At 35.2% G+C, this 24,418-nt stretch overlaps 1 protein-coding gene across 4 annotated transcripts; it reads left to right on the top strand.

Moving 5' to 3' along the window:
- Window positions 1–20,301: 20,301 nt before the first annotated feature.
- On the top strand, window positions 20,302–22,930 carry LOC140777233 (uncharacterized). 4 transcript variants are annotated; one of them, XM_073121228.1, is made up of 3 exons: window positions 20,303–22,111; window positions 22,200–22,239; window positions 22,343–22,476. In XM_073121228.1, exons 1-2 carry the CDS (start codon window positions 20,383–20,385, stop codon window positions 22,226–22,228), a joined length of 1,758 nt encoding a protein of 585 aa, XP_072977329.1. In that variant the 5' UTR covers window positions 20,303–20,382; the 3' UTR covers window positions 22,229–22,239; window positions 22,343–22,476. The 4 variants fall into 4 exon arrangements, with proteins under 4 accessions (XP_072977299.1, XP_072977329.1, XP_072977318.1 ...); XM_073121198.1 differs by having other exon boundaries at window positions 20,302–20,776; window positions 20,906–22,930; XM_073121217.1 differs by having other exon boundaries at window positions 20,303–22,239; window positions 22,343–22,539.
- The last annotated feature ends 1,488 nt before the right edge of the window (window positions 22,931–24,418 follow it).

The following is a 24,418-nucleotide window of genomic DNA, read 5'->3' as shown; positions in this document are numbered from 1 at the left end:
CGAGAGAGAGATAGAGAGAGAGATTTAAAGAGAGGGAGGGAAGGCGGTTGGGGGGGGGGGGGGGTTCTTGGCGGTGGCGCTGGGGTCCGCCGCGGCTAGCTGGCCGCAGCCGGTTGGCTACGGCGACGCGAGGGGGTGCGTGGCACGCTCCCCTCCCGCCACTTCATGGCACGAGGCCGGCTACACTATGGCCGGCCACGTCGTGCCATGTATCTAGTTTTTTTTTTGTTACAGGACTGCTATAGTAGTGATAGATGGAGACAAACGGACCTCCATAAGCAATTTGTTGATTATGAAGGTTAGAGTATTGCACATTTACTTATGCGATGAGATTAGTCCTATTAGTAGAAACACAATTAAGGCAGATGTTTTGAGAATGTATAGAAAAGAGAAGGATAAACTCAAAAATTAGCTAAATTTTATTCCTAAGAAAATCAATTTAACATCTGACTTATGGACCTCCATAACCACTGATGATTAATTATGTTTTACAGCACACTTTGTTGATCAAAATTAGGTATTACAAAAAAAGATATATAAATTTCTGTGCAACGTCAACCCCACACATTGAAATAGCTTAGTGTGACAAAATTTATACATCATTGAGTGAATGGGGTATAGAGAAACAATTATTTTCTATAATTCTTGATAATCTCTTTGTAAATAATTTGTTCATTGAGTTATTAAGAAGCCAATTGACGTTGAAAGATGCTTTCTTATGTGATGGTGATTTCTTTTATATCCGGTGTTATGCTCATATTCTTAACTTCATAGTTCAAGAAGGTTGGAAAGAAATAGATAATTTTGAAAGAGCATCAAATATGTTAAGGGGTCTCAAGCAAGAAAACAAAGATTTGTTGTGTGTTAAATAAATTTCTTTGAATAATAGTAAATGATTAAGGTAAGATGTGCCAACAAGATGGAATTCAAACTTACCTAATGCTTGAAAATACTATTGAATATCATTGTGCATTTCTTTATTTATAGTTGAGTGATTCAAATTATAAGTATTTTTCATCACAAGAAGAATAGGATAAAGCTGAAAAATTTTGCAAGTTTTTGAAGTTATTTTATGATGTTACCTCTCTATTTTCTGAATCTATATATCTTGCAATAAATTTATACTTTCCTAAAGTGGTTATGATCCAATTAAATAAATTGGAAGGCATGCAAGGCTTGGACAATTTTATTAGTCATATGTCCACATAGATGAATAAGAAATTTGAGAAATATTACAAACAGTACAATATTATTTTAGCGACAGCTATTATTCTAGATCCACGATTCAAAATATATTTTATGGAATTCTCATATAATAAACTCTATGGCTTTTCTTATAAGATAATGAATGTCCGTGAGAAGTTATATGCTCTCTTTGATTGATATGTTTAGAATGCTTCTAAAGTTCCAAATGCGACACATTTAACTACTTTATGTAAAGTTTCAAATGATAGTGAAGATAACAATTCTATGACAAAGGTAATTTAATATTATTAGTATGTTGTTACCACTATAATTTTCAATATTCTTTATATATTTATTATAATGAATCTTTTTTTGTATAGGACTTTGATTCATTTGAGAATTTCGAGTTTCTGACTAATTCACAAAAGTCACAATTAGAATTGTATCTAGAAGAGTCTCGAATTGATCAAAATTTTAAACTGGATATTCTGATTATTAAAAATCCAATCAATTTTGATATCTAGTTTTTTCTCTCATGACATATGATATAGTTTGTATTCCTATCTTCATAGTTGCTTCTGAATCTGCCTTTAGCATTAGTAGTAGAGTACTTGACCAATATATAAACACCTTAAAATCTAAGGCTGTGAAAGCTTTAATTTGTACTCAAAATTAGTTAATTCATACTAGAGGTAACCATATTTTATTATTTTCTTATTTAAATATTCAAAAATTTTAGTCTACCAATTATTTTATCATATTATAACAAAAAATTTTGTAGTATTGGAAGAGCTAGCAAAATATATTATAGATTTGGACCAATGCAAGTGAAGCTATAGAATTTGGTGAATGCTCAAATACATAAATTTAAATACTTAATAAGGTATTTAGGTAGATTTTAATATTTGGGGGGATAGTGGTTCTTGCATTTATTTGTCGTTTCTGGGAGATATCATAGTTTCTCAAATTCTTAAATATGAGACAATCTGGATATTTTCTCAAGATATTTCCTTTTGTAAATTTTATATTATGTTTCTCACTGTCTATATCTTATATGTTTAATTTTGATGTTTGGTATGAGAATCTCAACTTTCTCTCTCTAACTTCTATCTTAGTTATTTACTTTTCCTTTTATTATTTTTAGCAGGGTCACTATTTTTAAACGATAAAATGGAGGGTTAATGTTGTTGTTTGTTTATTTCAAACTATTTTTAATTTGTAATGGATTGTGGACTTTAAACTATGTTCTAGTTGTCATGGATTGTTAGATGTGAGAGTTGGAACTAAAATTAGTACTTAAATTTATTTACTTAATATTCGATGTTGGTGGTTGAATTGTGAAGTTGAAACTATGTTGTAATTGTTATAAGAGTTGAAACTATGTTGTATGGATTTGTGTTATGGTGAATTATTAGAATTGCTATTTTTCTGTTGTATGAGTTTTGAGTTGGAAAGAGCCTATTTTGTTTGCATAATACACCACTTATATAGGATAAACTAATAAATATTAATTTTTTATAGGGTTAAAATTACTATGTCATTTGTGTTGTGTTAAACATGTTATGATGTCATGTTAACACGACCCATTTATTAAATAGGTTATGTTGTGTTACTCGATTAATAATCAAGTTATGTTCATGTCTACCAAATGCAACTCGTTTAATAAACGGGTTGTGTTCGTGTTAGGGTGAAATTGACCCAACTTGAACCTGTTTAATACGACCCAATTGCCACCCCTAATCACTAGGACTCCTTTCCAAGTGAACAAATCTTGCAGAGTATCTAAACCTCTTGAGCTTATTCATATTGATCTATGTGTCCCTATGCACACAATATCCATTGGAAGTGATCGTTATTTCCTTATCTTCATTAATGATTATAATAAAAAGACATGAATTAATTTGCATAAAGAAAAAAGAAATGCATTGAACTAGTTGGAAGGATTCAAGGCCGGGTCGAAAAGCAAAGTGGACTTACCTTGAAAACTTTGCGTTCCAACCAAGGAGGTGAATATAATTCACAATATTTTATCTCTTTTCTCCAAAGAATATAGCATAAAATATCAAGTTACTACTGCTACACACTACAAAAATGGGTTGGTGGAAAAGAAGACCCGAACTATTATGGATCTTGGTAAAAGTATGTTAATATCTAAGCAGATATCTAATATATTTTGGGTTGAAGCCGTTGCATGTGCGATCTTTCTTTTGAATCATGCAACTTCGAGAAGTATGCATGACATGATATCTCAAGAAGCTTTGGACTGGACACAAACTTTATATCGCTCATTTGAGGGTTTTTGGAAGCATTGCCTATAAATTGGATCATTAGAGGGATTTATAAAGCTATAAGAGAAGTATCAAATGAAGATATGAACAAATTTGCACTATTTATTGATGCAGATCGTATCACTTTTGAGAAGGTTTCAGACAAACAAAAATGAAGGCATCTTATAGATCAAGAAATTACTTTAATCACGAAGAATGATACTTAGGATCTAATAGACCTTTCTACTGGGCACAAACCAATCGGTGTTAAATGAATCTACAAGACCAAGTTAAAATGAAAAAGGTTATAATAAAAAGTATGATATGGACTATGCCCTTGTTGTTTGACTTGAGACTATTCACATGGTCTTAGCTTTGGAAGCCCAAAACAAATAAAAGATTCAACAAATGGATGTCAAATCAGTATTCCTAAATGGTGTTCTTAAAGAGAAGGTCTATATTGATCAACTCCATGCTATGTGAAGAAAGGTGAAAAACATGAAATATGCAAGTTGAATAAAGCCTTGTATGGCTTAAATCAAGCACCAAGGGTATGGTGCAATTGCATCGATGAATATTTCTTAAAGAATAGATTTAAGAGGTGTCCATTTTTGCATACTCTATACATCAACGAATGTGCATATGGTGAGTTTCTCAATTACATCCATATATATCGATGATTTGATCTTCACCGGTAATTGTCTAAATTTTTGTAAAGCTTTCAAGATAAGCATGATGCATGTGTTTGAGATGACAAACATGGGACTTTCATATTTCTTGTTTGGCATTAAAGTTAAACAAAGTAAAGAAAAAAAAATTATTTCACAAAAAAAGAATGCAATAGGTCCTCTTAAAGAGATTCCAAATAGAAGGTGCTATGACCTCCGGTTAAAATTAAGCAACCAAGGTGATGATGAACTTGTTAATGTTGTTCTTTATAGAAGGAAGTTTTATTGGTAGTCTTATATACTTAACCGGTACAAGACCATATATCTTGTACTATGTTAGTCTTTTGAGTAGGTTCATGAAAACACTAAGAAGATGCCATTGGAATGTTGGGAAAAGAAATTTGAGATATATTAATTATATCTTGGATGAAGGTATTATTTACAAAAGTACTAGCAATTCATTTAATTGGCTATTGTGGCAGTGATTGGGGTGGAAACTAAGATGGAGTTTTGAAAGAGCTCAAGCATCCACAAGAAAAAGGCCTAAATATATTTTGTTATAACAAATCAGCAATATCACTCTTCCATAGTAGAAGCAAGCATATTTGAATTGATATCATTTCATTTGAGATTTAATTAAAGATGGTAAAATCAAGGTCAAATATTGCAAGAACCACGATAAATTAGGAGATGTATTCACCAAAGCTCTCAAGATAGATACCATTCACCAAATTGAAGAATAAGCTTGGTAAGCAAATGGTCTAGCTTAAGAGGAGAATATTGAAATATTAAGTTAGCCCATTTGACTAGTCAATTAGATTAATGGGATAGTGTAGATTTGAGAAACAATTTAATATTGATGCTTTGGTTTTGAGGTAACTCTTAGTCTTCTCTATACCTTAGAATTATGACAACCTTTTGAGTTCTCTAGAAGATGAAAAATGAAGAGCCTTGTAGTTCTCGAATGTGAAGCAAGTGAAGTAAGAAATATTTAAAGCTTTTATCCACTTCATTTATGTTAAGTATTACGGGAATAATCTTCTGTTCTCAGAGTTTAATTTCTACCACCTTCTCAAAACACATATCACCTTCTGAAAATTGAGTGTTATAAAATTCCAAGCCAACTGGGAATGTTTACTAATGCACAAAAATATCCATCACATATTGAAGTATCCAACAGTTATCGAGTTAATCTCACATGACACTGGTTGTATCGTGGCAAAAAGGTCGGGCATACGACAGGAACGACATCCCTTGTACAAAACGGAAAATTCAGGAAGCAATAAACAATTATGCTATTGCGAGATATCTTTTGAAGGTTCAATCCATATTAATCATTACAGTACCATAATACTATAATATACATGGTACTATTTTATAATATGTATATACTGAAAATATCTTGATATAAAGGCTCTCCATCTATGATGCTATTTGTAATGATATCGATATTATGTTAAATTATGATAAATTTAGTTAGATTATTTTTTAGGTGGGAATTCTAAAACCAACCATGGGTAGACAGTATTAAAGTGGTAGACTGAAATTACAAATATCTATTTATATTAAACCAGAAAATGTGTAATACAAAAATTACACTAACATAATGTTTTACTAAAATATAAAATATTTACCAAACTATGTCACTATTTAGACTATTTTCCAAACTATTACTACAGGAAAATTGCTTTCTCGGACAGCGACTATTATTCCTCTAATCATCTAAGTCCTATCTCGAAGTAATTGACGAAAGCGATTAATAAATTACTTTATGGAAAGCGATTCACAAATCGCTACGGGAAAGACTTAAATGATCCATCATCTTATTATGCAGCCACACTGCCATAACACTTTTGAGGAAAGTGACCTAATAATCACTTTTTCAGAAAGTGTTTCTAATACACGTGTGCCAAAACCTACAACAAAATCTAAAAATTTAACCCGAAACAAATGTACTAAAAATTGAGTCACACCAGAAATTGAAAGATATAAAATAAAGCATGGATTAAAAAAAAAGAGAGTCAACTTGATAACTTAACAATCTGAGTCAACTAATAACACATCTGCCAATAAAAATTGGGAACTTAACAATATATGAAACTTGCTATAAAACTAAAATAATATTTAACAAAAAAGTTTAACAAAATTAGAATACATCATAACTCCCTAAATATTTACAATAATAGAGTAAAATTAAAAATTAAAATAAGTATCATTAACTATCCTCCTGGCACATAAAAATGAAGGTGTGATGGTTTCTTTCTCCTGTAAATAATAACTCCTTGTGTAGATGGCTCTTGCGTCAGCTGAGATGTGGGGACATTGATCTCAGGAGTCTCTATCTCTCGGGGTACCTCAATCTCGGGAGGGACCTCCAATCCCTCCTATACTGGTCTAGAAGACTCCCCTCGTCCTCTTCCTCTACGTCCCCGTCCCCGCCCTCGTTTGCCACGTTATCTGCCTCGTGCAGATGGCTCTTGCATCAGCTGGGATGTTGGGACCTCAATCTCAGAGGTGCAGCATCCTCATGAGCTGGAGCTGCATAATCCTCATGAGCTGGAGCTACAAAGTTCTCATAAGCTGGAGCTGCAGCATCCTCGTGAGATAGATATGCAAGATGTCATGACTCGTCAATCTTATTTAATGTTGTCACACATATCTCACACATCTCTATCATCGTAAGATACCCCTATCACTAGTCCACATCTGTAGTGCATTCATGCATTTAGTATGAATTTCCATCAAAGACATTTACTTTTTATTATTAACTATCAACTACCTGATCATCTCTCTGTTGATCTAGTTAATCTCTGTAGTATCGCAATACATATGGCTCCGAATTATGCTCAAAAGTTAAGCGGCACCTCCATTTTGTACCAAGTGGATCTGTAGGTGGGGGTGGTGCTACAGGTAGCTGGTCACCGTGGGCCTCATGCTACTCAATATGATTACCAAATGCTTCGATAGGAGGTGGGGACTTATCTGGTCATCCAACATGTAGGTGTTCTCATGCCCAAACATGATTTACCAATATATATATACTTATCTAGTCATCCAACATGTAGGTGTTCTCATGACCAAACATGATTTACCGCCGAGGCCTCCCTCCCCACCGCCTCTCTCTCTCTATTTTTTTTCTTCTCCCCACTCTCTTTCGGTCCTTCTCTCTCTCCTCCTTCCCTCAAACTCTCTCTCTCTCTCTCTCTCTCTCTCTCTCTCTCTCTCTCTCGGGTTCGTCAAAACAGAGTCGCCGACGAGAGGCCGGCCGCTGGCTGGCCAGTAGCGGCCGAGCCCCTTCCCGCTGCCCGGCCCCCTACTCTCTTTCTTCTCTTCTTCTCTTCTCTTCTCTTCTTCTTCTTCTTCTTCTTCTTTCTTCTTTCTTCTTCCTTTCTTCTTCTTCTTCCTCAGCTGCTTCTTCTCTTCTTTTTTAGCAACAGTGTTGGGCTCAGCCCAGTACTGTAGCAGCTAGTGCTGGACGAAGCCTAACACTAGTGCTAGTAATCCTTATTTATATTTTATGATTTATTTATTTAGGTATTTATTTCTTAATTAATACAAATAGATTTAGACATTATTTATTTTAATAATAATATATATTCATCAATATGATTATTGTTAATTATAATTAATTAATGATTAATTAGGTTATAAACTATTACACATAAATATATGTAATACTTATATTTATTATTTATACCTCTATTAGATTAATATATAGATTTGTAAATTATAATTATCAAATTTAGATACTAATATTCTTATGAGATACATTTTAAGTAATTCTAATAATTTATTATACATTATTATTTTGTAACAAATAAAATACTAGGCTTATGTATTTATTTAATTATTTTATAAAGTAATGATTACATAGTCCCTAATTAATCAAGATATAATTATAATTAGGTTTTTATCTATATATTTATTTTTATTTTTATTTATAATTAAAAATCTAGCTAGTTATAAAGATAAGTAAAAATTCTAAAACCTACTAAATCATCATATATTACATGAACGGATTTTAATTAGATGAACGGCTAACTTCATGCTACTTAAATATTTTCAAACCCCAAACCCCCTTATATGAGACCCCGTGGACCCTAACGATGAGTTGATGTTTGACTGACGGACGTGAGAGATACGTGGTTTACGTCTTCAGATTAGGGTGAGTAATCTTATCCCCTAGACGTCTTTCTCAAATTAGGATATATTATATATTATGTACATGCATGTTTTTACCTCCAGCATGATTATATGGCTTGATCTATAGGTGATTTCAGTCAAGCATATTTTATCATACATTTGATTAGACTGATTTGGGATATGAATATGATGATGATAGATAGAGATGATTAGAGATAACTATATTGTTATAATTTTATGTCTAGTTGATCTGTAGTATGAATATGCATGTGATAGATTAGCATGGGTATGCATATGTTGAATAAATGGTTGGAGACTGTATTGCATCATTTTTCTCTTGACTTCTTTACCACCTAAATTCCTGATATGCATGACTTGTTATAGTACTGGATATATGCACGTGATCTATCATATAGAAGGAAATGCATAAATTTCATTGATAGGAAAGTTGATAGAAAAAGCATGAGGATACTCGAGTAGGCTCGAGGGTTAGGGGTGCCTGGAGTGATGATTATGGTCGCTAATATGCGATATCTTGTGGCTCATGTCCGAGGTCAGTTAAGTATGTGCGCACAGACAATCGGACACCTGCCGTTCACCAGGGCATGCTGTGGCGAGTTACCCTCATGTGATTTCTAGATGGATTTTGATATACCCTTAACATATGGCAAGGTATGATTATGACTGAGATACCCTTAGTGTGACACCCAAACTCTAAACACGTGCATGGCACGAGCCCACACGGCACGTGCATAGCACCTGACCATTCAGTTAGATACTGATAATCAAATAAACCTGTAGTAACATCATGATTTTATCTACAATATTTAAACTGAGAAAAACTCAAGTCTAACTGTCAACAACATACAAATAACCCTACATGGGCCCCACACAGGCCACAACACATCATGAAGAGCTTTTCACAACTACATAAATACAACGGTGGTATATACATCTAACACATGTATACTTTTGCTAGTCTATCACATGCATACTCATGATAGAGATCATCCCAACATAAAACTACTACAGTAGAATCATTTCTATATATCACCAATGTACTCATATCTCAGATCAGCCTAATCAAATCAAATGCATGATAAAATATGCTCGACTGTAATCATCAATAGATAAAGTCATATAATCATGCTAGAGGCCAAAACATACATGTACATAATATATAATATAACCTAATTTGAGAAAGGCGTCTAGGGGATAAGACTACTCACACCACTACAAATACCAAATCACCACTCGTTCATGCTGCTACGATAACGATCAAGCCTCGATAGCTAGGTCCACAGGGTCTTGAACAGGGGGGTCGTGATCTGAAATTATTTATAACAAACATGTCAATTTTTCTATTAATTAAAATTAACCCGACAAAATGATAGTTTCTAGTTGTAATTATGTACTCTTCAATTCTATATTTGTTTTTTTATTTATTAATCATAATTATATTATTTACTAGTGTATTTAAAATATAATTTATCTGTCTACTATTCTCTTTGATAATTAAGAAAATAATAATTAAGTTACTGCAATTAATTATGTAAGAGTATACGTACATAACCCTAAAAATTTCTATTACCTACTTAGGATTAAAATAGTAATTTATATTGCAGGTATTTTGCTAAACATGATATAATTAGAACTATATACTAACTATGATATAATTATATTTAATTTGTATAACTTAAATACATTAAATTAACTAAGCTAAACTAATTGTGCATATCTATATATATATATATATATAGAAAAAATAGAATTGTATATAGTGCTCTTTTTGATTCATATTATCCAGTACTTGATTTACTATCTGTTTGACATCACTAATTCGGGGTAAGGTCTATTCACTGAGCTTTTAGCTCATGACTCTCTTTATTTATTTTCTAACCCCCATAAATATTATGGTACATGATACCGACTTGAGATATCCCGAGAAGATATTTTAGAAAGATGAGATGAGCTATAGATGTGAGATGGTATAAAAGATAGTTTAACCAGATATTGAGTTGTACCATAATTTGATATTTGTACTTCATTATATAGACGATAATTTGTATAATACATGTCAGATTATAGTGTACCCGTGTATCAGTTGTTTAGTTGTATTTTGATGGTTTATCGTGGCCTGTGTGGGTCCTGCCATATTATGTAGTAGTCTAGTGTATATTATTGTGGACTTGGATATTCATATGTTAACAGGTTTATTTGGTTATTGGATTGTGTGAGTATTTGATGATGTCTTGATTGTATGTGCACAGGAGTGTATCTGTGCGTGATGGGCCCCGTCCGTCCTATCGCGTGCGCCGCGTGTGCCGTGTGGGCGCGTGGGCATGCACGTGCCCGTGCCATGCGGGGGCGTTACAACTCAGGTGGTATCAGAGCTTAGGTTTAAGGATGATCTGGCAAACCATCAAGCATATTAGTTGTTAGTTTTTTTTAGGATTACGCTAGTAATTGATCTTTACGAGTGGAATATTAATTGGTTGAGATAGTGTAATAACCCAAGTAGGGACTAAAAAAAAAGGGGGCAGTGGCCTCGTGTGGTGAGGTGCCACATGCCACCACCACGGTCGCAGCCAATCGGCTGCGGCCAGCTGGTCGTGGCGGGCCCCGGCACCGCCACCCTTTTTCCCCTCCACCGCCGTTCTCTCTCTCTCCCCCCCCCTCTCTCTCTCTCTCTCTCTCTTTCGGCCACCCTCTCACTCTACTCTCTCTCTATTCTCTCTCGCACTCCTTTCTATCCATTGCCGACACCTTCCCTAGAGCCGCCGCCGCTGGTGAGACCTCTCACTCCCTCTCTCTCCTTTCCTTCCTCTCTCTCTCTCTCTCTCTCTCTCTCTCTCCCACTCTCTCTTTCTTGCCCCAAGCTCGGGCTCGTCGGAGCCGAGCCGCCGGCGAGAGGCCGGCCAGTTGCGCCCGGTGCCCTCCTTGTTGGCTCGGGTCCGCACCTCCCTTCTCTTCCTTCCCTTCTTCTGTTCTCTTCTTCTTCTTCCTTCTTCTTCCTTCTTCCTTTCTTCTTCTTCTTCCTCAGCAGCTTCTTCTTTTCTTATTTTTCTGCAACAGTGCTAGGCTCGGCCCAGCACTGCAGCAGGCCAGTGCTGGGCTTGGCCCAGCACTAGTACTAGTGATCCATTATCCTTTATAATTTTATTTTTTATTTATTTAGGTATTTCTATCTTAATTAATACAAATAGATTTAGACATTATTTATTTTAATAATAATACATATTCATCATTATGATTATTGTTAATTAAAATTTATTGATGATTAATTAGGTTATAAACTATTACACATAAATATAGGTAATACTTATATTTATTTATTTACTTATATGTATATTAGATTAATAGATAGATTTGTAAATTATAATTATTAAGTAATTCTATTAATTTATTATATATTGTTATTTTTGTAACAAATAAAATACTAGGCTTATGTATTTATTTATTATTTTATAAAGTAATCTCTAATTAATCAAGATATAATTATAGTTGGGTTTTCATCTATATTTATATTTATATTTTTATTTGTAATTAAAAATCTAGCTAGTTATAATATTACTTAAATAATTTCATATTCCAACCCCCCTATTCAAGACTCCGTGGACTTAGCTATCGAGGCTTGATCATTGTTGTAGCAACGTAAAAGAGTGGTTGTTTAGTATTTGTAGTGGTGGTGAGTAGTCTTATCCCCTAGACGCCTTTTTCAAATTAGGTTATATTATATATTATGTACATGTATGTTTTGGCCTCCGGCATGATTATATGACTTTATCTAAAGATGATTACAATCGAGCATATTTTATCATGTATCTGATTAGGCTGATCTTGGATATGAGTATGGAGATGATAAATAGAGATGATTAGAGATGATTATACTGTTATGACTTTGTGTCAAAGTGATTTCTAGTATGAGTGTGTATGTGATAGACTAGTAAGAGTATGCATGTGTTAGATACATAGTTGGAGTCTACATTGCATCATTTTTCTCTTGATTCATGTTCCACCTAAATTCTTGTTATACATTGACTCGTTATCGTATTGGATATATGCATGTGATCTATCATTTAGAAGGAAAGCATGAAATGTGATTGATAGGATAGTTGATAGAAAGCGTGAGGATACCCGAGTGGGCGCGAGGGTTAGGATGCGCTTGGTGGATAATTGATCGCTCGACATAGTCGTGATCCTGTTGGCCTTACGTCCGAGGTCGTTAGTCTGTGTGCGCAGTAGACATTTGGACACATGCCGTTCGCTAGGGCATATGTGGCGAGTTATCCTCACAAGATTTCTATCAACTAGAAGGGTGCCCGGTCTGGATGGATATTGATACCCTTAACGGATGGCAGGGTATGGTTATATTTGATATACTCCTTGCGGATGACAGAGTATGCTCGGAGCCTTCGGGCATGATGTTAAGATCGGTTACCGGGTGTTGACTGTGCATAGTGGTCTAGTATGATGATGACATATAGAGCTGACATTAATAATTGAGATGTTGAGAATTGCATATGATGTTATTCTCATCTAAATACCTGAATATCAAGTAGTCAATTTATATCATATATGTTACATTTGATATCATAGCATGGTCATAGATGGCATGCATCATGTGTCATATTTGAGAGAGTCATGATGATACTATGACATGGAGATTTATTTACTTATTATCGATGATTATATGATTTTATCAGTTATGACATGTTATGTATATTTCAATTATATATTATTGAGGTTGCATTCATACTCTCATTCATAACATGATTCTCTTTCTGATTCATATTATCCAGTACATAATTTACTCTTTGTTTTGCTTCACTGATTCGGGGTAAGATTTATTCACTAAGCCTTTACCTCATGACTCTCTTTGATTTCTCCTTTCCAAAAATCCAGGTAACGAGTGGAGTAGGATACTCCCTTAGAGATTTTGCCAGAGGGTGAAGAGTAGTGTGTGGTTAGTGTTATGCGTTAGATGTGTTATCTTATTTGATGTATTAGTGGACATCCTCCAAAGTGTGTCTTTATCCTTAACTTATATTTTAGCAGGTGATTTTGTACTTGTGTAATTATGTATGTACCACCATTGTATATATGTTATGGTGAAAAACTCTTGATGATGTGTTGTGGCCTGTATGGGGCCCAAGTAGGGTTATCCGTGTACTGTTGGCAGTTAGACTTGTGTTTTTCTTAGTTTAGATGTTGTGGATAAATTATGATGTTTATACAGGTTTATTTGATTATTAGTACTTAACCAAATAGTCAGGTGCCACGCACGTGCCATGTGGCTCGTGCCATGCACGTGTTTAGGGTTGCGGGTGTTACAGATAGAGATCTAGGTTGTGATGCCGAGATTATTAAGTTTTGATACTTGACGATATTGATAGAAATAATTTATGATATTAGTATTTTGAGAATTTATCTGAGCGACTAATGAATAGGAAGAGATATTACTAAAATCATGCATTGATGTTATTGATATTGAGGTGTTATAGTCCGTGGAGCATAATATTGGATATATAGACATGTTCATATGTTGTGATAAACTGTAGAGATTTGTAAATATGTGAAAATATGTAATTTGTGCAGAATGATTATTATCAGTAGATTTGAGGTTATTTTGAGCAGATATAGCATATTTTTGGATGTTTGATCTTTTATTGATATATTTGAGATTAGGAGATTGATGTAAAGAGATATATGTGCACGGAAACTATTTTAATACTTTATGAGGATCATAATTATTGATTCTGGATAGATGAGTAAGATATGTGATGATTTTATATAGTGGAAATGATATCAGGTCATGCAATATAGATGATTGTAGATTGTATATGGAAAAGAATTTTTGGGATGACTAGTATGATAAATTATGTTTGCAAGATACTTGTGTTAGTAGGTATAAAATTTTGATTATATCGACGAGATGGATGATTTAATAGGGATATGTTTGTCCAATAGTATTACTAAATGATTAACGTCTCGTTTAAATCTTTAAGTTGATGATTACCAAAAAGGGTAATGAGCATAGGAAATATGACATGGGTACAGTTATTGGATTATGAATTATTTCAGTAGTTGAAACGTAATGTATATAGTTCTGGATGACACAATAGTAGATTTACTTTAGTAGCTCCTAAGTATATGAATATGATTAGATGAAAAGAATGATAATGAAAGGAATCATATAGAGCAATGTCTGTGTTTAACTCTTCATTTATAACATGACAAGTTCGTCGATTAAGGCCTTGTTATTTGCAATGCCCACATGTGATTGCTTGATGCCCTTCCCTTTTGTCCATCTCATTATGAATCCTTGTCGATTTTTGCCTCCCTTTACTAATCTATTTCATTAATGGATCAAGTAACAAGATTGAACCATCGTACTCGGGCCAATAACCTTGATTGCTAAGTGGTGTAAGCTCAAGTCCCCATGTGTTCATATATGCTTCAATTATGTATATCTTATGTAGGTGTTGTTGCTTAGATTAACTGTTTGGTCATATTTATCTCTTTTTGTATTTTATAAATAATGTGCAGTGGTAACACCAAAAATATCTCGACAGTGATGAAACCCACGCATAGTGTGTAAGTTTGCTATCTCAAGATCTTCACTCATAGTAGCAGTGATGTTAGGCATGAACTGTTGGTTGGCTCTTAAATAATCATCTCCTTGTTTGCGCCTCTCATAGAAGTAGTAGACTAAGCGACAAAATATTACTTGTTATTGGCACGAATCGAGGATTAAGCAATACATTATTAACCACTTCAGACAAATTAGTAATCATGAGTTTGTAATGATGTCCACCATTGTGAACTAAAGCCCACTTTTCAATTGAGATGTCATGAAGCCATTTCTTTGCATCTAGATATAACCGTTCAATCTGTGCCATCCGAAAGTCAAACTTTTAAACTTAATTTTCCATAGTAATTTGATAAACAAAATTCTTTAAAGTAGTATTATAAAAATGTTTATTACAATTGCTAACTATATGGCGCAAACAAATACAGTGATAAGCCATTGGCTCCTTCCAACTATTGCTGGGGTCATTCATAACTGCTAATATCCCAGCATGCCGATCTAAAATCAAACAAATTCCTTGTCTTTGATGCACAAAGATGACTCAGACATGAAAGAAACGAACCTCAATTCGACGCATTCTTGCTCTCTACAATAGCAAGTGCAAAAGGAAATATCTGATCATTTCTATCGGTGCTTGTAGCAATAATTAAGACATATCTATATTTACCATATAGAGGTGTGTGCCATCAATACTTATTACAGGCCTACAATATTTGAATTCATGAATTGAAGCTCCAAAGGACCAAAAAACACGCATAAACATCTACATATTTGGGTCATCCAATTTGACTTTATCCCACTGAACCATTGTATCAAGATCATTGCGTTTCACTTCCATCATATATGAAGGCAATAGCTTACATGATTCTGCCCAACCACCAAATAGATTTGCCACAACCTTTTATGTTTCTCTTCATGCCTTTCGGTATGAAATCCGATAATGATAAGTATAAATAATCTCTTGTTAGAGACTAACTACTTTATACTTATATTCTTTCTCATAGAATCTATAAACTTGTGAATCACAAATTTGATATCTAATTGATGATGATCCATATTTAGTGAAGGGTTGAGATAAGTATGAGGACCAATGTATTTTGTTATTTCCCACATCCCAAGGCTGTCACGATCTAAAATCGGAAGCATGACTGGCCATGCACCTCAATATGCTTGAGATACACGAAGCCTTACTAATATTTCCTAAGTGTACAATGGTAAGAATAAATAAACAAAGAGAATCTGCTTTATTTAATTTAAACTAATTGCAATGAAAATAAAACAATGTCATTATTACTGTGTCTCTAAATGAAATTAAATTAAACAATTAATCTAAAATATAAGACCAAAAGAATGGAAAGGTAAATAGGTAGGTCCTAAGTGGAGGTAGGGTCTTAGTGCATCTCGCTCAGTCGCCATGCTGACCATTACATGAAATAATAGAAGAGAGAAAAAGAATTATATGAGCTAAATAAATTCTAAAATTTAATAGTGTTAAAAAAACCCAAGTTCAACAATATAAATGACAATTTCCAACGGACATACTCTTAAAATAATGACAATAATAATAATAGAGAGTCATAACTTGTAACCTTGCTCAGTTTTAACATATAAATATCTTTCCAATGTTTATAATATCATTTGTCTCAATGGGTTTATAACCGGTGGATCCACATCAGCTAGAAGTTACCTCGAGTTGTTGATCAATATCCTTATCAAATGTGGAAGCACAATTATCATTTGTTTCTGCACCGCACATAATATCTACTATATGTGTGATATCAATTCTACCACTTCGTTGACTTAGGCCTACATTATACTCATCTTCATTATCGTTCAAATGTCTTGGCGGTTGAAATATCCTAGGGCTCACATTATTAAAACTTGACTAATTTAGACCTACATAATATTGTTCATGATAATTTAGATCAACTGGTGCTTCAAATATCATTAGGCTAACGTTGTTAAAACTTGGTTGACTTATGTCTGCATAATATTGCTCATGAAAATTCAAGTTTACTAGTGGTTGAGATATCACCTTTTTATTAGATTATGTGAGCAAAGTAGTGAATTCCATTAAACCACTATGTACTCTGTCATTTGACGTAAACTCTATAAATAATTCCACCAAACACCATTTTGTTCATGCAAATCAAGCATTGCATCCACACTTTCGTCATCAGCAATCGGCATAGTATCGAACTTTCAGCCAAGGTTGCATATCCTACAATTCAATTCCAAGTTCGATTCGTCTGGTAAGGATCGATATTTTATCCATTAACTCCTCATATGTTAACCTCCTATCCACTCTAACAAGTCTTTTTATTCCACCATCATATTTAACACCATTAAGCCCCCTCGTAATTGAGCCACTCCATTAACAGGCGATAGACATTGATTTCGGAGCTATAATCTGTATGAAAAATAATAAGAATTAAAATCTGTCAAATATTTAATTGAAGAACTACGAGGACTTCCTAAAATATTAGATTTTATTAAAAAGATGAAATTTGCCTTAGCATAACATATTGATAGTTGAAATTACTTCACTGGTTAGAATTGGAATACATGTCATATGAACAATCCCAGATATAAAAGAATTGTTCCCTGTTTCTTGGAATCTTCAGTACAATCCTAGCATCTTCAGAGAACAATTTATTGTTCAAAATATATCCTATCAATCCTAGCGTAGTGTGATCAACAAAAAGCTTTTCACCGAGTGCTACCATCGCAGGTGTGAGCAAAAAATATATCAATTAAACAATGTTTACAAACTTACAATTGTAAACTTACTATTAATATGCATGAAAGACTTCTTAAAGTATACTTCCCTTAGATGTTAACTAGAAGAAAAGAACACGGCTAATGAACTAAAATTGAGACTTAAACATGTAGTACGCCAAATAACAGCAAATATTAGAGTATTATGCAAGTGTGCTATTAAAAGGAAAACAAGATCAATTGCAATCCAATAGATCTATGAAATAGAACTAAACATGAGAAATTTTGCAATACCAACTCCTCTCAAGTATACAAAACTGAATCAAGACGAGAAGAAACCTTAAACCCTGCATTAAAACCACTCTCACCGAGATAGAGAGAGAGAGAGAGAGAGAGAGAGCTTACACTGGGAGAGAAGGAAGGTAATGCCGCACTACTCGTCGGCAACCAGCCGGCAACCCATGGGGACTGTGAGGAAGAGAGTCACATCATTCGCTCGAGTGTGAGAGGAAGAAAGGGTTGGAAAAATGACTAAGTGTCGTGGGTAACTAGTCGAGGGTTTTTGTATAAGTCAAATTGCTATCTCAGAGAGAGATTGTTACGATTATTAAGTCTGCAAAAATAAGGCTATGTGGCTCATGAATCGCTTTCCCCTAGAATGATTCATAAATTGCTTTTCGATAGAGCAATTTATAAATTACTTTCCCATAGAACAATTATATAGAGGTGGGACTTAGTTGATTACACAGATGACGGTCAATGTTCGATAAAGCAATTTTTCTGTAGTACTAGTTTGAGAAATAGTTCAACAGTAATCTAGTTTGTAAAATAAAATTTACTGTAGCAGTATTTTGGTCAAAAACTCGGTCATCACCTTCCATGTCAGGCCCAAGACAACATGGAGTCAGATAGTCTTGGGCCTCTAGTCCAATGTTGACTTGGAATCAACTAGTCTACGATCTACTTCTTTTCTTACAGCTCTTCCTTCCTTCACTTACGGGTTTACCTAGAAGTAATGATCTCGTCCCTTCAACTATCAGTCCGTTGACTAAGAAGGGGGCCTGGAACAAAAACTTCACGGAAAGGAAAGCCGAAAGCGGCTAGAGCAACATCGACTGAATACCAGTACTGCCTTGCCCAAAGCTACCAAAGAAACTGGAACCCTTGAAAGAGAGACGTAGGCCCGAAAGCAAGAGAGAAGGTTTCGTTTACCACTGGAACTGGAGTAGCGGAACTAGCACGACGAACAATGCTCGGCACTCTGTCAAGTGAGCCCCTCTCATTCTCTATAAGCCCTATAGTTGCCCGGTATAAGCCATTCGTAGCTCAATACCCTTTCAACGACACGAGCAAAGTTGCACCCAAGAAGCTGGTAGTGTTCACAAAAGCGATTTATTGAATTTCTAATGTAAGTAATAAATTAAATTCACAAAAAAAGATTAGTTGCAAGCAATCAATGGTTCAATTATTTATTTTTATTTTTTTAATAAAACATGCCTCTATAAGTCAATTATATGCTAGACAAAGCGAGATAACCATTTCTAATATATTGATTAAACAAACACGTCAACACTTCAAGAAATAAGCTACAATGAATCTAAATCTTATACATATAAGGCTCTAATTTATCCACTAAATATCAATCTTAATTTTTATAGGAATTAAACTAATAACCTCTATTATAAACTAACAAGAATCAAACCACTATGATACCATAATGGTTCGATCTTTTGATAATGTCAGCTGAAGATTCTGTGTAGAAATTCGATGGTGCATCCTAGGGGTGTAAACGAGCCAAGCTTGAGTGAGCTGGGCCTAGCTCGGTTCGAGAGGAAGAAAATCTCGGTTCGGCTCAGCTCGAGCTCGAGCTCGATTCAAGTTGGAAATGTTCAGCTCGGCTCGTCTTCAGCTCAATGAGGCTCCAGCTTAGCTCGATGACTCGTAGGCTTAATGGGCTTATGTGGGTCGGTTCCGTTATGTGACTAACATGTAATAGTCTTTATGGAAAAATATAACATTTAGTAAGTAGGATTCGAACCCAGACCGGTAATAAAAGTTTATATGTATATATAATATCATCTCACATATTATATATCAAGTCTATTCGAGCCGAGCTCGAGCGAGCTGACTCTAGCTCAGCTTGGTTCAACTCAATTAGTCTTTCGAGTTTAAAAATCCAGCTCGGCTCAACTCATTTAGAGCTCAAATCAAGCTCTAAACGAGCTAAGCTCACGACCCTCATGAGCCAGCTCGGCGAACTCTTTTGACAGCCATAGTGCATCCGAATGTGCTTTTTCTGACTTTTATCTTTTTTACCAAATTTATGACATATCAGCGATTTTGACTATATCATTTCGTTTCTCCTATTGCCGGTGCTTGCAAAGGCCAAATCAGCGTTTCTATCATATGAAAGAAAATACATATGAACGCATGGCTAGAAAGGGTGCCCTCTATTTCAGTCTCCATCGATCCTTGTCGACCAATTAATGAAGCTATTCCAGTATGTCCACATTTCTCGTGTTTACAACTGAGGCATTGAAAATTTTATTCAGAAGAAAATAACTGAGTTACCAAAGACTATTCGACGTGTTATCTACGCCACAGAAAACTGTCCCTTCTTTGAATTCCATAAATTAAAATAATTGACAAAGACTATTCGACGTGTTATCTATGCCAAAGAAAATTATGTCCCTTCTTTGAATTCCATAACTCTCTCATTGTATTTTTTTGACCCTTTTCTTCTCCGCTATTACCCATGGCACAAGTTATATAGGCAGAAGCCTGATTATCATCTCCCACCAAATTATCAATGGAGCAAACACTCATCCTTACCCTCCTACTGCTCACACTCCTCTTCCTCTTCCCCTTCCCTTTGGAAACCAACGGAGAAACTGAAGCACAAGCCCTTTTGATATGGAAGTCTAGGTTGAGCAATTCTAGCTCTCTTAGCTCCTGGTCACTCACCAACTCCACAACCCCATGCAACTGGTTTGGCGTCCGCTGCAACTCCGCCGCTAGCGTCGTGGAGCTTAGCTTATCCTATTCCGGACTCAATGGCACCCTTACTGAATTAGACTTCTCTTCTCTATCTAACCTCACCCACCTTGATCTCAGTTTGAATGATCTCTATGGACCTATTCCAGAAGAGATTGGGAGTTTGACCAACTTGGTCGAGATGGACCTCTCACAAAACCAACTCACAGGTTCGATTCCTCGAGCAATCGAGAACCATAAGTTGCTTACTTCACTCCAGATTTGGAGAAACAAGCTAACTGGACCTATTCCACAGGAGATTGGTAACTTGACTAACTTGGTCATGATGGACCTCTCAGATAACCAACTCACAGATTTCATTCCTCATGGAATCGGCTGTCTGAAGAAACTTACCGAGCTGAATTTACGGTCCAACAACTTGACGGGCACAATTCCTGCGGAGATAGGAAACATGACAGCGTTGGAGTACTTGGGCGTTGATGAAAATCAGCTAGAAGGGGAGCTACCAAGCACCATCTCTCAATTGCCAAACCTTCAGGAAATATTTCTATCCTCCAATCAATTCAGTGGTAGCTTCACACCAGACCTCGGGAACTATAGCATCTTAGGGGCTATTGATTTCTCAGATAATTACTTCTCCGGAGTGTTTCCAATATCACTATGCAACCGCGGAGGGCTTCAATATTTGTATGCGAATAATAATAGGTTCAATGGCCCACTCCCAGCTAGCTTGCGGAATTGCACCAGTCTAAAAGAAGTTGGCCTCAACACGAATCACATGAGCGGAGACATAACGAAAGCTTTCGGTGTTCAGCCAAATCTTCATTCTTTAGATCTCAGCGACAATCTTTTCAGCAGTGAAATTCCGTCAACATTCGGGAACATGACTTGTTTGATTGTCCTATTTCTCGGTAACAACCGTCTAACTGGAAGGATCCCACAAGAATTAGGTGGATTGGTTTCATTAAGATACCTAAACTTGAGCGGCAACAGCATTACGGGATCCATCCCTTCTTTCATCAGCAACTTTTCTCAGCTTACGGTGCTCGACTTGTCTAAACTCAAACTCACTGGCCAAATATCAGATATGTTCGCTGATCACGCCACCCATCCTTCTTCCAATTTCACTTTCTTGCCCAATATCATATCTCTGTCTCTCATGAACAATCTTTTAGTTGGCACCATACCCTCATTCTTCTGTACTATGAATTTTTTGGAACTTCTCGACTTATCAAATAATTGGTTGTCAGGACAACTTCCTCAATGCTGGTGGGACATGAATCTTCTCCAATTCATGAATTTGGAGAACAATAATCTTTCTGGGAGGATCCTGAGTTCAATGAGCGCCGCCAATCATCATCTTCAGTCGTTGCACTTGGGTAACAATAGTTTTACAGGAGAATTTCCTTCAGTATTAAAAGCCTATAACCAATTAATTGTTCTAGACTTGGGGGAGAACATGTTTTATGGCAAGATCCCAATGTGGATAGGTGATAGCTTTCCATCACTCAAGATTCTTCGCCTACGATCCAATATGTTCAATGGTAGCATTCCTCCACAATTATCTCGCCTCAGTTCCTTACAATTATTGGACCTTGCCAACAATAATCTCATAGGAAGTATACCATACAGCTTCAAGCAACTTGCTTCCATGGCCATAAGACAGCAGAAGGTGAAAAAAGAATTCAATTCATATCTTCAGTATGTAGAGAGTGTTCAAGTCGTATGGAAGGGATTAGAATATTCATTCGAAAACACACTTGCACTTATGACAGGGATCGACCTGTCTTGTAATCTTCTCTCCGGTGAGATCCCTGCTGAGTTAACAAGTCTTTCAGGTTTGCTATTCCTAAACTTATCAAAGAACTATCTAAACGGTGAAATCCCAATGATGATTGGTGCATTAAAGTGGTTAGAATCTCTTGATTTATCGAACAACCATCTCTCTGGTATAATTCCTTCTACTATCTCTGAGATAACAACTCTTGAAATCTTGAATCTATCAAACAACAACCTATGGGGAAGAATACCGTCAGGAAGTCAATTACAAACATTTAGCAACCTAAGTTACATAGATAATGATGGACTTTGTGGCCCTCCATTGATCAAGAATTGTTCAACGGATGCAACTTCTACTCAACCATCAAATAAAGGCAATGGAGGTGACATGATATGGATGTATGTCTTCGTTGTATTTGGATTTGTTTTTGGGTTTTGGTTCTTTTTTGGAGTTTTGATTTTCAAAAAATCATGGAGATTTGCCTATATTACCTTCATTGATAATACACAAATCAAGATCTCCAAAAAATTGAAGATCATGTAATAAGTATCTTAGAATTAATCATATCTTTGAGTTTCTACTATGAATGCAAGCAGTAATTTTATTCCTCTGGAATCTTTATAATTCTATCCTATATAGTTTTTTTCATGCCTCTTCTAGAAATAGGGAGGAAAAATTCTTTTAATAGATATGTAATTTTTATATGGAAGAATTTGTTTAATGACCAATATGGATGTTAATGGATGTTCCATTTAGTGAATAATTGTACTCGTTAAACCATTTAATTCCTTACATGATAATTAAAATGACAATTCCTAAAGAGATATTACCTGAAATACTATATAAGATGCCAACTTACATCTTGAGTGACACAATTTGAGACAATAGTAGAACTCATAGCCCTCAATTACAATGTAAAAGACTGGCAATTCTTGGCCAAGCCTTTTATACCATTATCATAACATGAAAAGGAGATCTTTAACAAGATTACCAATAAGTATAGTTGTAATCTATTGTCAAACAATAATCTCATCAAAATTTCTGAAGGGCTGACTAGTCCACATTGAAGATATTTAGAAGTGGGGTTAGCCGAAGTAAAAAGACTTCGAAAATAAGTAAAAAAATTTCCTTCTTATGTTGCTTTCATTAGAGTCATAAGCCCACACCCTCACCTCTATCATTACCATCATCATCATCATCACACATAGCGAGATCATCGCACGCAGCAGAATTAAAAGCATATTGCTCATGGACGCCCTAACCTTACGCCATTGGGTACAGCTAAGTCTACGACCCCTACGTCCCAATCATAGTTTCAGATCATCCAATATTTAGTCTCTAACAAGGTAGTATGATCGCTTGAATACCATATAGGCTAACGACCTTAGGTAGTGATCGCTAATATTATAAGCATCATATAATACATTCTACTCTTAACCCTAGGCTGAGTTAGTGGAGGGCACTGCCTAGTGAAAACTTAACAACATAGTAATACGTGCAAGTAGTGCAGTAATCAATATCATCAATCATATGACATTCACATCGAAGTTATCATACTTAGGCATGCACCAACATTCCATGAATAACTATGAAGTAGTAAAGTAAACATGAAGTCAAATAGTAAATAAATATTCATACATATATGATATGAATGTTATAAAATTATGAAGTCAAACATCACATCAATATTACACTATTCCTAAACTATGGAGGATTCACTTACCTGATATCGCTCCCAAGTTAACCAACTCCAACTACGCCACGGGATCATCCTCGATATCGCTCCCAAGTTAACCAACTCCAACTACGCCACGGGATCATCCTCATATAGTATAGAGTCCACCTGATATGATTTGGACCTCACTGAGTCGTCTCAAGCATGGATACACCCGATGGGAGTCTTCTCTTATTGTGTTTAGTTATTTATTTCAAAAAAATAAGGATTCTATAGTCGCGTTTGAACATGAGAGGGGGTGTGTTCGAATGCTCCTTGCAAACGCCTTAGGCATTCACATCTACAGAGAATGTAATTTGTGCGTTCGAATGCACAAGCCCCATTCGAACGCCCGTG

The sequence above is a fragment of the Typha angustifolia genome, chromosome 2, assembly GCF_048772165.1.
Source record: "Typha angustifolia cultivar Huaian chromosome 2, ASM4877216v1, whole genome shotgun sequence".
In the NCBI taxonomy this organism is placed as follows: Eukaryota; Viridiplantae; Streptophyta; class Magnoliopsida; order Poales; family Typhaceae; genus Typha; species Typha angustifolia.
The sequence above is the reverse complement of the archived record's forward strand: the minus strand, read 5'-3'. Positions and strand labels throughout refer to the sequence as shown.

Coding starts and splice junctions, on each gene's coding strand:
- LOC140777233 (XM_073121198.1), top strand. CDS start 20,383: ATGGAGCAAACACTCATCCTTACCCTCCTACTGCTCACACTCCTCTTC. Junction 20,777..20,905: donor CTCACAAAACCAACTCACAG/GTTCGATTCCTC, acceptor TGGACCTCTCAG/ATAACCAACTCACAGATTTC.